The 15,824-nt window shown below is 42.3% G+C and overlaps 1 protein-coding gene across 2 annotated transcripts; it reads left to right on the forward strand.

The window, feature by feature from the left end:
* Positions 1-1,003: 1,003 nt before the first annotated feature.
* On the forward strand, positions 1,004-15,103 carry LOC142396337 (interleukin-10 receptor subunit beta-like). Of its 2 annotated transcripts, XM_075478939.1 has the most exons (8): positions 1,004-1,259; positions 1,433-1,599; positions 3,060-3,189; positions 4,140-4,306; positions 10,643-10,791; positions 11,137-11,296; positions 12,293-12,408; positions 12,977-15,103. In XM_075478939.1, exons 2-8 carry the CDS (start codon positions 1,440-1,442, stop codon positions 13,631-13,633), a joined length of 1,539 nt encoding a protein of 512 aa, XP_075335054.1. In that variant the 5' UTR covers positions 1,004-1,259; positions 1,433-1,439; the 3' UTR covers positions 13,634-15,103. The 2 variants fall into 2 exon arrangements, with proteins under 2 accessions (XP_075335054.1, XP_075335055.1); XM_075478940.1 differs by lacking the exon at positions 1,004-1,259 and having other exon boundaries at positions 1,266-1,599.
* The last annotated feature ends 721 nt before the right edge of the window (positions 15,104-15,824 follow it).

The raw sequence follows: 15,824 nt of genomic DNA on the forward strand, positions 1-15,824 counted from the left end.
AAAGCCTGAATGGAGTCCACTACATGCCAGTTCAGTAACATAACTGCAGGTACAGAAAGTTTCTCTTACATCCTGTAAAACTTTAACGGAAACATCTGGGAAAAGCAACGTGTGTTAAAGCATGGAAAGGTCCTGGATCCATTCATGTTCACACGTGTGCTCCTTGGAACATACAAACAACTCTGAACTGATTATTTTGTGGCCTCTCAATGCATATGGAAACGGCTGTTTACATCATGTAGACCTATTGTTTCTTTGTTTTGTTTTTTGTCACTGAGAATATTAATACGTCCCCACATTCCTCAGATATCAGGTGTGTGCTGTGTAAAATGACGCATCTGCATCAGTCTCAACATAGATTAACGTAGCCTAATGTGAATAAACCTCCAAGTGAGAGTTTGGTTATCACCATGTTCTTACATTTCCACTCAGATGTGGGTTTGCAGCACGGAAACTACAGGTGTTCAGTAAATATTCTACAAATATGTGATCTGGATACTTTGTCGAATGCAATCTTAGGTTGCAAAGGTTATGTCATAATATTTTGTATTAGTGATGATATAGAATGCTGTTTATTATCAAGAATTGAAAGAATAAAAGAAGGAATTAAAAATATTATACGGAAATTTTTAAGTGAAATATATTGTTATCACAGGCTGATCCCTCTCTACTTCTCATATTCATCCTCTTAAATCACAGAGAGTACAAATCACTCTACAGCTCTAAAATGGGTGGAATTGATCGCTATGAAAGTTGCGGCCGCAAGGTATTGTGGGACAGAAAATTAAATGAAATCATAAATTAAACCTTGAAGTCCCTTTCTTAAACATCTTTAGAATTTTTAAAAGCTCTTATCTCGGCTGCTGCTCAGATAACTTCGGATCATTTTGCTTAGTTAGGAAGGTTCTTAAGCAAAGCAGATAATTCGACTGGCCCCGGGAACATTTACGTTTGCGATATTTTGATCAGGCAACTACGTGGTTACCTACTCAAAGCTGTGGTCTTACGCATAGAAACAGAAAGTAAACATCCACTGGTTGATCAACATGATGCGAATAGATGGGTTACACCGTGAAGTAGATAGTGTGCCAGTGGTTGTGTGATATTTATTAAGATGATTGATATTTTTTTCTGTGGAAATTTATCGTATCAAACGTCCTACTACGTGTAAGGAACAATCTGTACCCTGTGGGTTACAGTAGCTTTGGCTTTCTACATGATGACACATTGTTCGTTTAATGTCTAGCGATCCGTTTCCGGTGAGTAAAAACATGAGTACTGTCGTTCCTCAGAAACAACTTCCGACGGAGTTTTTTCTGTCTTTCGTCGGAATGACCTTCATTTTAATATGCCTGTTTTCAGTTTACGAAGATATGTTTCGTGAAAAGTTTTTTTCGAAATACTGAAAGGAAAAGTCGCGATCTGTCTGCAGACTCGTTATGACAAACGCTGTTTATAACGAAAATGAAACGAGCAACAAAGTGCAGAAGGAGTGTGTCGGCTGCTGGTGGAGGAGGGGATCCCGGTGCACCGAGGATGGGTTGCCCATCAGGGGTGTGCTGCTCTGGGTGGTCTCATGGCTGTTCCTGGTGCTGCCCGGTGAGTTTACAGCCAAACACGCACCTGCTTCTGTGTCTTTTAGGTTGTCAAGGTTTTTTTCTTCTTCAAGGAAATGATAGTTTTATAAATGATGGAGCATTGTCAGACTGTGAGGATTTTAAAATGCACCTTTTTAATCAGTTGACATAATTTACCATAAAATTCAAACTTTTGTTCATCATTTGTTTTTCTTATCATCCATTAAAACCCAACTTTATGTTGTTTTATTCCCAGTGAGGGACTGAATCCCTTTCCAACATCCAGTCTTGGAAAGGTTCCCAAAAAGGTTTTACTAAGTTAAGACAGATGTTACAGGTTCTAACTCAGAGCCATCAGACTAACACCTGCCTGAAGGTTCTTCTGCAGGACAAGAGGGAATATTGTTCATCTTCCTAAAGTTAGACTCTGGTTGTGTTTTGTTGTGGAGTTTCAAGCATCATGTATTCAGTTCTGCATCTTACAAGAAGCTCTTTTAGGTTGTCTTTAATTGTTTTTTTTTCTTTTTTTGATATCTGAGTGAAGCAAAAATAAAGACAAATGTATTGTTAAGCAGGCAGACTAATATGGATGTGAAGTCCCGAACGCGCACTGCAAATATTTGACATTCCTGCGCCCTTCTGATGGTGGACGAAGTTCTCAGCGTTCTCAAACTGTTGAATTTACACTCTCTGGCACGTGAATGAGTCAGTTGCGTGTTTGAGTGATTTTTCCAATCTTATACCTAATGTATGCACTTCTTACAAAAGAAGTTTTTTAATGTGCGAATCATCTGCACACAAATGCAGTTTTTGGTCACTGAATAGAAATCTTTTGAGATAGCTCCATTGTGAAAGTCCAGGGTTGGATGGGGTATCTGGAGTGTTGATTTTCCGTGGGGTCGTGCACTTTTCTGGAACCTCATTAGATGCCAGAGTACGCAGTTATGTCTTTGGCTTAGATGGAACTGCATAAATGTGAAAATGTGTAAAAGTGCCGGTTAACAAGTTGTTGTTTTTTTAGATTTAATGAGGACTCTGGTGCCTTTTCCTTTATATATAACAGTTGCATTTTTACCAGATCAGACCTTTAAACATATCAATTTCAAACCAGTGCGATTCTAAACTTCATCACTCATTAAAACAGCAATGTGTTCATTTCTTTTTTTTTTTTTCTTTTTTTTTTTGTGCTTAAATTCTGTTCCAGATCCAATCCAAATCTAAACCAACTTTTCAGGTTCTGTACCAATTTGTCTTTGGTCAGAATGCTCTGAATGAAACCTTTTTTATGGTGGTACGTTTGGGGTTCATTTTGAATTGAGTACTTAAATCTTAAAATGCTGGTAATCACCACACAGTAGCAGCATCTTACTGTGGAGGTAGCAGGGGAGATTATTATTGTTATTCTTTAAGTGTTTATATGATACTTTGAAAACTTTGATGCTTTTTCTATTTATTTTAATACTTGAATTGTTTATATTGCAGCTGCGAGTGAGCTCCCAATGCCCATCAATGTTATCCTGAACTCAAGCCATTTCAATCATATACTTAAATGGGACCCTGGACCAGGTACACCCAAAGGAACCGACTACCGTGTCAGCGTTGGCACAGAGAGGTGGGTTTTCTCTTTTGTGTCCAACTGTTTATGTGCTGCAATCGTCATCATGCATCTTCTAGGTTATTTTGTCCCTCCTCCTTATGTCCTCTGGTTAGGCTGATTCAAAGAGATGGTACAACATGACATGTTTAACTGACCACGCTGTGGCAAATACATTGGAACAAAGAAATAAGAAAAACAAACATAGAATATAAACCTAAACATACACATTCAGTAACATAATCCTACTGATTACAGATGTTTTCAGTTTGCTCCAATTCTGTAGAAATTCAATGTTTTGAATGACTCTGGCAAATCAATCCCCATTATCTTCCTAAGGTTGCCCATAAGTCATACCTGAGGGGACCCACCTGAAGTGCCAGCTGCTCCTAAGTGACTCTGTGACTCTTAGATCATTTCAGATTTGCTCCATCTAAATTTGTAAGCAGGTACACATGAGAAATTCTAAACCAAAGATTTGTTTGCTGGGACAGTGATCTGAGGATAGCGTGAAACTAATGAGAAATCATCTGCATATGGGAGCAGCCAATTCCCCCTGCGAGGAACCCTCTTTGCTATGAGGCAACGGTGCTAACCACCAAAGCACCGTGCAGCCCAGCCTAAAGCCCCTTTTTTAAAAAAACATTTTAAAAGCAGAGAATCTTTTTAAACCACTATTCCAACCCAACGAAGCCATTTTGGAGGTGGAACCTTTTTCTTTTATTGTTTATTATTTAGCCTTCACCCTTCAGTCCACAAAAGAACTTGCTATAAAACCTGCCTACCATCTTTGTGTGGGAGAAGCAGTCTTATGTTACATCTAAACCTAATTATACTACAAATGGCATTTTATGTGCTGACTTATGAGGCCAGCTACCATTACCAACAGCACCTTTTCTTTATGATGTTTTCATATGTTTTAAAGCAACATTTTCTGTGCCTCTTATCACTCTTCTCTGGCTCTAAAGGGTTTCCCAGATTCCAGTGGCTGGCTGCGAGCATGTCCAGCATCCATTGATCTGCAACCTGACGGAGGCATTCTCAGACCTGATGGAGAGCTACACAACCATGGTTAAAGCTGTGTTCGAAGCACAGGACTCACAACCAGCCACAATCACAGGATTCACACCCATCTGTAAGTAATTGTCATGGAGTTGGAAGAAGCAGAATGAATATAACAGACTCTGACACCTATATACTCTGTCTGTGGGTCGGTCGGTCCAGATGGATGGATCCTAGGTGGGCAATCCTAGATTTACATCTCAACAAGACCTCAGAAAAGTGGGTCAAACTGTTAAAGAAAAAGGGCATCTTTAAAGTTGCAAGCAGCAAAGAAAGGCCCGTGCACTTCTCAGCTGGGATCAGCTGTGACAACAGCACCATGTTGTTTACCACCTTCATATATGTGTTTATTTACATGTTGAAAGGTGAAAGGGTGCAAGGCAGGACCATTTCGCTTTAGTTTTACCACCTCTCTGGCAGGCCCGGAGGCACATCAGCGAATTAGTTTCAATCTTTTAGTTTTCGCCTTTATTCTTCCACACCTGACACGATGCAGAAGAAGCCACATCGGTTTGTTCACGTTATAATTTAGATGCGACCGCCATCAGACTCCAGTGAGAACAGTCTGTGGCTGAAGGGAATGTGGACGCTCCACACGTCTGAGTGCAGACGTGCTGAAAATCCAATTCTGCAGTTGTTGACTTTAATTAAGTTGTCACTTTCTTTCCACTGACTAGCTCATGCTTTTTTCCTCCATGTTTACATTTGATCTCGGCCGTCCCACCCCCTCCGGCGCAGGATTGTGAAACCCGTCTCTCCTCAGTGATGTAAAAGTCGGATTAAATGTGACTGGACCACTCCTCTATGGAGCCATTTCAGGGCCATAACGTTTCATTAGGTTTGTTTTGTTTGCAGCAAAAGTTATTCAAGTCTCATAAATTTAAAAAATATATATTTTAATTTCAAATTTTTACTTTTATAAAATTTTTCAAATTTACGATTTTTTTTTCTCCAGTTTCAAATTTTACACTTTTAGATAATTCTTTTTTACACTTTTAGATTTGGATAATTCCTTTTTACACTTTTAGATTTGGATAATTCCTTTTCCTTTTAGTTGTAGCCATTGCACTGTGGAATTTCTTGCTCCGCTTGGAGTACTGATAATCACTTTATTTCGATCTATAACTTACACAATTTTGCATAGTTAAACTCTATAGCTTACCGTTCTGTTCTAACACACTCCTACAGATCTTTAATCTTTATTCTCACTTTTTAGCGGTGTGTCTGGTTCTCTAGCGTAGCATGGCTACCGGTTCTCTTTCTCTTCCTCCTTCTCCTGCTTTCACCTGCTCCGTGTGTCAGATGTTTAGTTACTCCTCTGCCTCCTTTAGCGATAATGGTACATGTAACAAATGTAGTCTTTTTGTAGTTTTGGAGGCGAGGTTATCTGAATTGGAAGCTCGGCTCTGCACTGTTGAAAATCAACCGATAGCGAGCCAGGCCCCTTTTGCCAGTGTGGAGCCACCTAGCGTAGCTAGCTCCATTAGCCGCCCCCAGGCAGAACCCGAGCAGCCGGGATTACATCGTGGCTGGGTGACTGTCAGGAAGAGGCATAGCTCTAAAGTCAAGCCCGTTGTTCACCATCGACCTGTCCACGCTTCTAACAGATTTTCCCCACTCAGCGACACACCCGCTGAGGACAAAACCCTGGTAATTGGCAGCTCTATAGTCAGAAACGTGGCATTAGAGGCACCAGCGGCCATAGTCAAATGCATTCCAGGGGCCAGAGCGGGCGACATAGAATCCTATTTAAAACTGCTGGCTAAGGATAAACGTAAATATGGTAAAATAGTTATTCACGTCGGCGTTAATGACACCCGGTTACGCCAATCGGAGGTCACTAAAATTAATGTTGCATCGGTGTGTGATTTTGCCAAAACAATGTCGGACTCCGTAGTTTTCTCTGGACCCCTGCCAAATCTGACCAGTGATGACATGTTTAGCCGCATGTCGTCTTACAATCGCTGGTTGTCTAGATGGTGTCCAGCAAACAACGTGGGCTACATAGATAATTGGCAATCTTTCTGGAGAAAACCTGGTCTGATGAGGAGAGACGGCATCCATCCCACTTTGGAAGGAGCAGCTCTCATTTCTAGAAATATGGATGAATTTATTTGCCACCCTAAAACATGACAACCCAGGGCTCAGACCAGGATGCAGAGTTATAGTCTGACACACTTCTCTGCAGCTTCCCACCTACTGCTACCCACCCAATCAATTAACACAAAAGGAGCAAATCCTCTTGTGCAAAAAGAAATTATTAAAACAAAAACTTTAACTGAACAAAAACATCAAACTATTAAATGTGGTTTGCTGAATATCAGATCTCTCCTTTCGAAGTCTCTGTTAGTGAATGAGTTGATTTGTGATCATCATATTGATATATTTTGTCTTACAGAAACCTGGCTGAAACAGGAGGATCATGTTAGCATTAATGAAGCAACTCCCTCTGACTGTTTAAATGTTCACGTTCCTCGAACCACAGGCAGAGGAGGAGGAGTGGCAGCTATCTTCAGATCAGGGTTACTCATCAGTCCCAGACCCAAGATTAGTTTGAGCTCTTTTGAATATCTGATTCTCAGTTTTTCCCACACAAAGTGGAAATCCCAGAAACCTCTTGTGTTTGTTGTTGTGTATCGTCCACCTGGCCCTTATTCTGAGTTTCTGTCTGAATTCTCAGAGTTTTTATCCCAGTTAGTGCTGAGTACAGATAAAGTCATTGTAGTGGGTGACTTTAATATTCATGTAGATGTTGAAAATGACTGCCTGAATATGAACTTTAATTCTATATTAGACTCTATTGGATTTTCTCAGAGTGTTCACGGACCGACTCACTGCCTTAATCACACCCTTGATCTTGTGCTGACTTATGGCATTGAGAGTGAACAGTTAACAGTGTTCCCTCATAACCCTGTCTTATCTGACCATTTTCTGATAACCTTTGAGTTTACATTACTTGACTATACAGTTTCTGAGAAGAAATTTACATGTAGAAGGTGTCTATCAGAGGATGCTGTAACCAGATTTAAAGAATTAATTCCATCATCCTTTTCTTCACTGCCATGTGCAGATATGACAGAGGACGACTACATAAACTTTACTCCAGCAGCATTTGACTCTCTTGTTGACAGCACTATAGTTTCAATGCGTACAGCACTGGACAATGTTGCCCCTCTGAAAAGGAAGGTAATCAGTCAGAAGAGGTTGGCTCCTTGGTATAATTCACAGCTGCGTGCTTTAAAGCAGACTGCAAGAAAGCTGGAGAGACAGTGGCGTTCCTCTAATTTAGAAGAGTCTCAGTTAGTCTGGAAAGATAGTTTAACAATGTATAAGAAAGCCCTTCGTAAAGCTAGAACTGCTTATTATTCATCATTGATAGAAGAGAATAAGAATAATCCCAGGTTTCTTTTCAGCACTGTAGCCAGTCTGACTAAGAGTCCGAGCTCTGCTGAGCCAGTTATTCCTTTAACTCTCAGCAGTGATGATTTCATGAGCTTCTTTATTAATAAAATTGTTTCTATCAGAGAGAAGATTGATGGAGTCCTTCCCACTATTATCAGTGATGTATCATCAAGTACAGCAGCTTTAGAAGTATCTTTAGAACCTGATTTGTATTTAGACGGCTTCTGCCCAGTTGATCTCTCTGAACTAACAACAGCAATAGTCTCTTCTAAACCATCAACTTGTGTTTTAGACCCAATCCCAACCAGACTGTTCAAGGAGGTTTTCCCATTAATTGACACTTCCATATTGGATTTGATCAATCTGTCTTTGTTGACAGGATATGTACCTCAGACTTTTAAGGTTGCTGTAATTAAACCTTTACTTAAAAAACCTACTCTTGATTCAGAAGTGTTGGCTCATTATAGACCTATATCCAATCTCCCTTTTATGTCTAAAGTTCTTGAAAAAATAGTTGCAGCTCAGCTTTGTGATCATTTACACAGAAATAATTTGTTTGAAGAGTTTCAGTCAGGATTCAGAGTGCATCATAGCACAGAAACAGCACTGCTGAAAGTTACCAATGATCTCCTCTTAGCCTCTGATAGCGGACTTGTGTCTGTGCTTGTCCTGTTGGATCTCAGTGCTGCATTTGATACGGTCGATCACAGTATCTTATTACACAGACTTGAACATGTTATTGGGATTAAAGGAACTGCATTAGGCTGGTTTAAATCATATTTATCTGATAGATTTCAGTTTGTTCTTGTAAACGAAGAATCTTCCTCACACACCAGAGTAAGTCATGGAGTTCCCCAGGGTTCTGTGCTTGGACCGATTCTTTTTACTTTATACATGCTTCCATTAGGTAACATTATTAGACAGCATGGCATAAATTTCCATTGCTATGCTGATGATACTCAGCTGTACTTATCTATAAAACCAGATGAAACCAATAGGTTGGTCAGACTACAAGCATGTCTTAAAGACATAAAGACCTGGATGACTCAGAACTGTCTGCTTCTAAATTCAGACAAAACTGAAGTCGTTATCTTTGGACCTGAGCGTTTCAGGGAGAAATTGTCTAGCTATATAGTTACTCTAGATGGTATTTCCTTGGCTTCTAGTTCTACAGTGAGGAACCTTGGAGTTATTTTTGACCAGAACTTATCATTTGACTCGCATATAAAACAGGTTTCTAGGACTGCCTTCTTTCACCTTCGTAATATTGTTAAAATCAGGAACATCTTGTCTCAGAGTGATGCAGAAAAACTAATTCATGCATTTGTTACTTCAAGATTGGACTACTGTAATTCTTTGTTATTGGGCTGTCCTACATATTCTCTGAAAAGCCTTCAGTTGATCCAAAATGCTGCAGCCAGAGTTTTGACGAGAACTAACAGCAGAGATCATATTTCTCCAGTTTTAGCTTCTCTTCATTGGCTCCCTGTTAAATTCAGAATAGAATTTAAGATTCTTCTCCTCACATATAAAGCTCTTAATGACCGAGCTCCATCATATCTTAAAGATCTCATTGTAAGATATTTTCCTAACAGAGCACTTCGTTCCCAAACTGCAGGTTTACTTGAGGTTCCCAGAGTTTCTAAAAGTAGAATGGGAGGCAGAGCCTTCAGTTATCAGGCCCCTCAATTGTGGAATAAGCTGCCAGTAAATGTCCGGGAAGCAGACACCCTTTCCACTTTTAAGACCAGGCTTAAAACTTTCCTTTTTGATAAAGCTTATAGTTAGGGATGGCTCAGGTGATCCTGAAACATCCCATAGTTAAGCTGCTATAGGCCTAGACTGCTGGGGGGCCTCATCTGTCACACCTTTCCTCACTTTACTCTCTTTATGTATATGTGATATTATTGTGGTCATTAACTCGTGTTTCCCTGTTCCAACAGATATCCTTTGAATGGTGTTACAGTGCCGCCGTCGCGGTGGCCCCCTGCCCCCCTCCCCCCCCCCTTTTTCTGTCTTCTCAAACCCCAGCTGGTCGAGGCGGATGGCCACCCTTCCTGAGTCTGGTTCTGCCAGAGGTTTCTTCCTGTTAAAAGGGAGTCGTTTCTCTCCACAGTCGCCTCAGGCACGCCGCTCAGGCCGGGAGATTGGACCGAAAAACAAAAAGTTTTCAGTGCAATCTGTTGGTTTTCTTAGCTAGGAAATTGTTTTTGAATTGGCTCTATATGAACGAATTGGATTATTTTATGAATTATGATTATTATTAATTAATTGAATTCCAATTGGCTTGAATTGGACTTACTATCTAAGTGCCTTGAGATGACATTTGTTGTATTTGGCGCTATATAAATAAAAATGAATTGAATTGAATTGAATTGAATTGTTCTCTTCCAATTAAAAGTACACATTGAGACAAGGACACTATGTCAGGATGTGCTGCCTACATGGAGGAGGCTCACCGGCTGTTTGGTCAGCACGAGTCTACCCCAGCGCCCACGGCCTCGTCTCGGCTAATTATTCTATCATTTGCTGCTGCCTGTTTTTCACAGTTCTTCTTGTGGGAGGTTGGAGCTGAGCAGTGGGTGGAGATAAGGGACACCAGTTAATTTTTCTAATGGGGGTCGGGTGGAGGAGTTTTATACATCTCTATCATTTGCAATAAAGTTCAGAAAGTCATTTTCTGTTGACGAAGAGAACATTATGCAAGCAGCAGCACTGACAACCCTAACCCCTGGTACATTGTATGCTATGTGAGGCCTCTAAATCAAGCATGGTGCCAGACACATTGAAACTTGCACACCCCCACGTACAGATTGCAGCACTGCGTAGCTAACAGCAGCTGTATTTAAGCTGAAGGTATACCCTGTGAGCAGATTAACGTAGATGAGCTCGCTCGGTAAAGGATACGGAAGGAAGCTCACTGCTGACACTTATTCCCCTCAGCTTGTCAGGTGCATGAAAGTTATGGTTGTGACTTCAGTGTCTTTTTTGTCTCTGCGTCTCCCAGTCCACATGGACCCACCCCTGCTGACTGTTACGTCCTGCGGCAGAGATCTGTGTGTGGACCTTCGGCCTCCCCTGCAGCGTCTCCGGGAAAGCTATAACAATACCAATTACCAACTTAAGATCAGCAGCAGCAAGAAAGATGGAGAACAGGTACTAAATACAGAGGACACTGGTTTATCCACTTCATACCATAACCAGCAAGTTTCAAGCATTCCAAAACTGTATCAGGCCTGCATGTGAGTCTGTTGCTAACAGGTATAGGTGAGGATGCCAACCAAAGTCATTTTTTGTAAAACATCTATGTTATATACAGGTACATCAGACAAAGAGTGATCTCATAAAGATCTATATTCCGAATAAATGCCCTGCTAAACTGCATATCTGTGATTTCATAGATGTCACCTGTGAACTGTTGGGTGGTTTTGGTACTTTACTGGATTGAGTAAAGTCGCATCTTACTGATGTGACATCTGTCTGGGGTGTTTATGCATGCAGTTCTTCAAAGACATCAGGTCTCTGGGAAGAGAGACTTTAAAGGATCTGACATCTGGAAGAGAGTACTGCGTCTCAGTCCGCTTCTTGGACACAATGGAGACCAAGGAGTTCAACTTCAGCCGACCTGTTTGTGCTTTAACCCCTGGCCTTTTTCCTGAAGGTACGGCTTTATGGTGCACGTGTTTCCCTCTGATGCATCCGTCCTCGTACAGTCACACTGGTGTCTACTCTGTTGTTGTGTCTTAGCACCCAGTCAGAGGTGGAAGCTAGAGAGAGCTAAAGGAGAATTTAGGGGCGCTGTCACACCAGGACCGCCCGTTTGCATTGCCATTGTAAGCGAAGCGCACCAGGGCCATTTTGTAACTGGACTGATACTCCCATTTTCAGGCGGAGCAGGCGGAGCTTATTTGGTTTACAACAGAGTTTGGATGAGCTGTCACAGTATCCGAGGAAACCAACTCTGGACTGTTTAAAGCGGACCAAACAGCGCGAGTGTGAAAGCACCCTTAGTACCTCGAACAGCATTGTTTTGGTTTAAATGAACTTATTGTTGAGTTTTGATTTTAATTTAAAGAGCGCATAAAAACAGATGTTCTGAGTAGGCAAATGTGCACAGTAGTAAGATTGAGTTGGAGCAGATGTTAGTAATTCAGCTTTTATTGGGCTTTAAGTGAAACCAAAAGGGTTTAGTTTGATTTTACCCCAGTTTTCACGTGTATAACTGCATTCATATCGTCATGCATCAAAAACGTCTGCAGCGAGATGGCTCCTGAAACAATGGTTCCAACTGCACCCCAAAAATGTATTGCTAAAGAAGATGAACAGATAAATATGTGGAATTTGTTACTAAATGAGTATATGTGTGTGTGTGTGTGTGTGTGTGTGTGTGTGTGTGTGTGTGTGTGTGTGTGTGTGTGTTTCACGTATCATGTCCTCATAAAATAGGAAAAAAGACCTGACACAGGACCTGAGACACGAGTTTCATTTGTAAATGAGTTACCAAATATATTTAGATGGCCACTGAGATTTTGTGTGGGAAATTCTGGACTTTACACTTTGTTCACAACTTCATTTTATTTAAATATTATTTTGTCTTTGCAATTTCTTTTAAAGGAAGATTCCCTAGATTTATTTGTGTTTGATATCCTCTCTGCAGACCTTCTGATCTCGGTTTTTTTGTGCTTATTGGTGATCGTTGGACTAGTTGTTTTGGCCCTGTTCTACTGCGCTGGCTTTTTCTGTCTGAAAAAGAAGCCAATGCCGCCAGTCCTGGTAAGTAAGGCATACTTAACAGACATATATATACTGGTTGTGTCAAAATCCCTGTATTTTTAGGGTAAGTGATTTGGTATTCAGGATTGGGAAATGTGGCACAGCAGTAACAGTCATGAATATACTCTTCAACGCCCCATAGACTTGACTCTGGAAAAATGTAACAACTGAAAGGAAGGGACAAAAAAGACAAAAACCTTGGAAAATGGTTGGAGAAAAGTATTAGTCATTACAAGTTTTTATGGAATGTGATGGAAGGAGATTGCTTTTACCATAATCCTCAAATAATGCACAGAACAGGCACACATCTTTTCAAAATGTTTTACTCTATGTCAGGACAAAGTGACCTGATGTAGATTTAAAAAAAATATGATATAAAGATATATTAACACCATAGATATTCAGTATTCAATTGTATGAAGTATGTAATGGAAAATGAAACTCATTTATAACCAGGAAATAGTTTCAGATTTTTCTTTCTTACAATCATTCTTTAAATGGACAGAATTAACCTGAAAGATTTAAACATGCTTCTTTTCTCTTTTTCCCATCATTCTTTGTGGCTCAGACATCCATCCAACACTTGAATGAGGCCCTCTCTGTTGCATCCTTGTCCTCTCTCTTGAAGGCTTGGCCAACAGCACCCCCTTCAGGTGAGAAGAGTTACAGACAGTCATTCTCAGATGAGGGTGATGAAGAGTTTACAACAGAGAGCACCAGTGAGAGCACAGGACAAGGTTATAAGAACCGTTTGGGCACTGACCTCCTCACCTCATCTTCATCCATTTTGGCCCCTTTATCTGCCGAGCCAAAACAAACATCAAGTTTTCCCTCAAACAAGACGCCAGACTCCTTCAACTTACAGCTCAAAGCACAGATTTCAGCAGAAACTCAGTCCAGAGCTTCATTGAACACGTTGAGCACAGAAAGTTTGAACGGAGGAAGACTTGAGGCAGAGGAGAAAGAGCAGGAGATGGAGGGAGAGATGGATGTGAACCTGCTCACTTTAACCTTTGGCAGGCAGGTGGAGGCGGAGTCACTGCAGGACGCTCCACAGCTGGACGATCTGAAAGATTCAGAGGACTGCGGCGCTACTCCAATCCCACTCTTACAAACTGCAGCAGAAGATGCATCCTGTTGCGAACACAACGAGGAGGAAGAAATAGATGAGCACTGTGGATACATGGGACGCCTGCCTTCAGGTGTCACAGAGAGGTTTTTGTAGGACGCTTTCAGCTGTAAGTTACAGGATTTTCTAATGTGTTACAACCAGTGCAGTAAAAAAGCCTGAAGATGTCAGGGTGTGTAGCAGCGAGGCTCTCGCATCACGGTTCATCACTTTAGTTTAAACGGATGATTCACTTATTGCACACGTAACTGTCTACCAAACCTCCGTGGTGGTAGAAAGCCAGACATGTCTTTGCAACAAACTGAGGTCAACCACACTATCTGAAGCTTTCTGATAATGTGAATAACATTTCCATCCATCCATCCATTTTCTATACCCGCTGAATCCGGGTGGCGGGGGGGCTGGAGCCCATCCCAGCAGTCATCGGGCGAGAGGCGGGGAACACCCTGGACAGGTCGCCAGTGTGAATAACATTTCAATCCATGAAATCTTTTTAGAACGGACGCATTATGGTCATTATCAGTTCCATCGTTTTATTCTTGGTTCCTTCCATCTCATGTCCTTCTTGTCAGGAAGTGTGGGTGAGTAGGATCCAAAAGCGACAGGAAACTCCTCGTTGTGGAAAAGGAATGTATTTTATTGATAATAATCCAAGGGAAAGGGAGCAAACACACACCGAACTGAAGCACAGACATACAATAATCCGACAGGGAACAAGGGACGGAACTGAACTTAAATACACACGAGGGTAATCAAGGGAACTCAAAACACCTGGGGCAAATTAACCAGGGAAAACCAAAAACACAGGAGAGAAGAAGGTGACCAAAACACAGATCATGACAGTGGCTTAATCATTTCGTTCATTTTCTGATCAGAACTACACAGCTCGTATCACTGATGCCTGCATCTTCATGTGGTTTTGCCTTCATGTAACTCTACTATAAAGCTGTACACAGTGGGAGTTTTACTGGGTTTTCTGGACCAAAAGGAACGGAGCTGTACTGTGGTGGTTTATTTCTCTGCTTGTGTTTCCACAGTTTCTCCTTATTTCTCTGTGCTTGGGATCACTTTGGGGTGCACCAACATACCTGCATGTTGGTATGAGGATAATAAAAACTTTTGTTTTTCCCACTGAGTGCTCTCTGCTTATGTGTGCTTGTTGGAATGCATTCAGTCACTGGAGATAGAATGAGGGCTTTCATTCACGTCTGATGATTTAGCCGCAGCCTGTCAGATTGTTTCAGGTTTGGATGTTCATATTTGTGCAGTAGAATGGAATCACTGTGAAACTGCATCTAAACTGCTACCTTTTAATTGATAAAGCACAAAGACAACAGAAGTGTCATGATCTGTGTTTTGGTCACCTTCTTCTCTCCTGTGTTTTTGGTTTTCCCTGGTTAATTTGCCCCAGGTGTTTTGAGTTCCCTTGATTACCCTCGTGTGTATTTAAGTTCAGTTCCGTCCCTTGTTCCCTGTCGGATTATTGTATGTCTGTGCTTCAGTTCGGTGTGTGTTTGCTCCCTTTCCCTTGGATTATTATCAATAAAATACATTCCTTTTCCACAACGAGGAGTTTCCTGTCGCTTTTGGATCCTACTCACCCACACTTCCTGACAGAATAATCCGAACAAAAGATGGATCCAGCAGCAGGACCAGGACACATTACTCTTTTTGAGTACTTTCGCCGGGAGGCTATGAGGTACGAGCGTCGCATGGAGAAGGAGGCAGCGCAGCGCTCACCTTTCTGGGGCACCCGACTGGCGATCGCACCTCCCGGGTGCGGCCCCCGGCGATATTGGGACTGTCCACCTCCTCAGAACCGGCCGTCCTCGGGACGAGGAGGACGCCGGTCTCGTGGGTGCTCATCAGGGGCATCTACCGTGGGTGCCGCCTCCCAGTTTCCCCGGGAGGGTCACCACGTCCAGGCCCCGGCATACCCCCGGCGGGGTGACGCCTCCCACAGTCTCCGGGAGGGTCATCATGTGAGTCCTCGGGTGAACGCTCCCCACTGTTCCCGGGGAGGTTCCCGTGCTCCTCGCCAGGGGGTCCATGCCACCGCCGCCACAGCCCCGCGCCGTCTGAAGACCCCAGAGCCCGCTCCGCGCCGTCTGAAGACCCCAGAGCCCGCTCCGCGCCGTCTGAAGACCCCAGAGTCCGCTCCGCGCCGTCTGAAGACTCCTGAGCCCGCTCCCCGTCAGCTCCGAGCACCTGATCCCGCTCCTCGTCGGCTCCGAGCACCTGAGCCCGCTCCTCGTCAGCTCCGAGCGCCTGAGCCCGCTCCTCGTCA

This window comes from Odontesthes bonariensis, chromosome 12 (genome assembly GCF_027942865.1).
Source record: "Odontesthes bonariensis isolate fOdoBon6 chromosome 12, fOdoBon6.hap1, whole genome shotgun sequence".
Taxonomy (NCBI): domain Eukaryota; kingdom Metazoa; phylum Chordata; class Actinopteri; order Atheriniformes; family Atherinopsidae; genus Odontesthes; species Odontesthes bonariensis.

Coding starts and splice junctions, on each gene's coding strand:
- LOC142396337 (XM_075478939.1), top strand. CDS start 1,440: ATGACAAACGCTGTTTATAACGAAAATGAAACGAGCAACAAAGTGCAG. Junction 10,792..11,136: donor GCAAGAAAGATGGAGAACAG/GTACTAAATACA, acceptor TTATGCATGCAG/TTCTTCAAAGACATCAGGTC. Junction 11,297..12,292: donor CCCTGGCCTTTTTCCTGAAG/GTACGGCTTTAT, acceptor TCCTCTCTGCAG/ACCTTCTGATCTCGGTTTTT.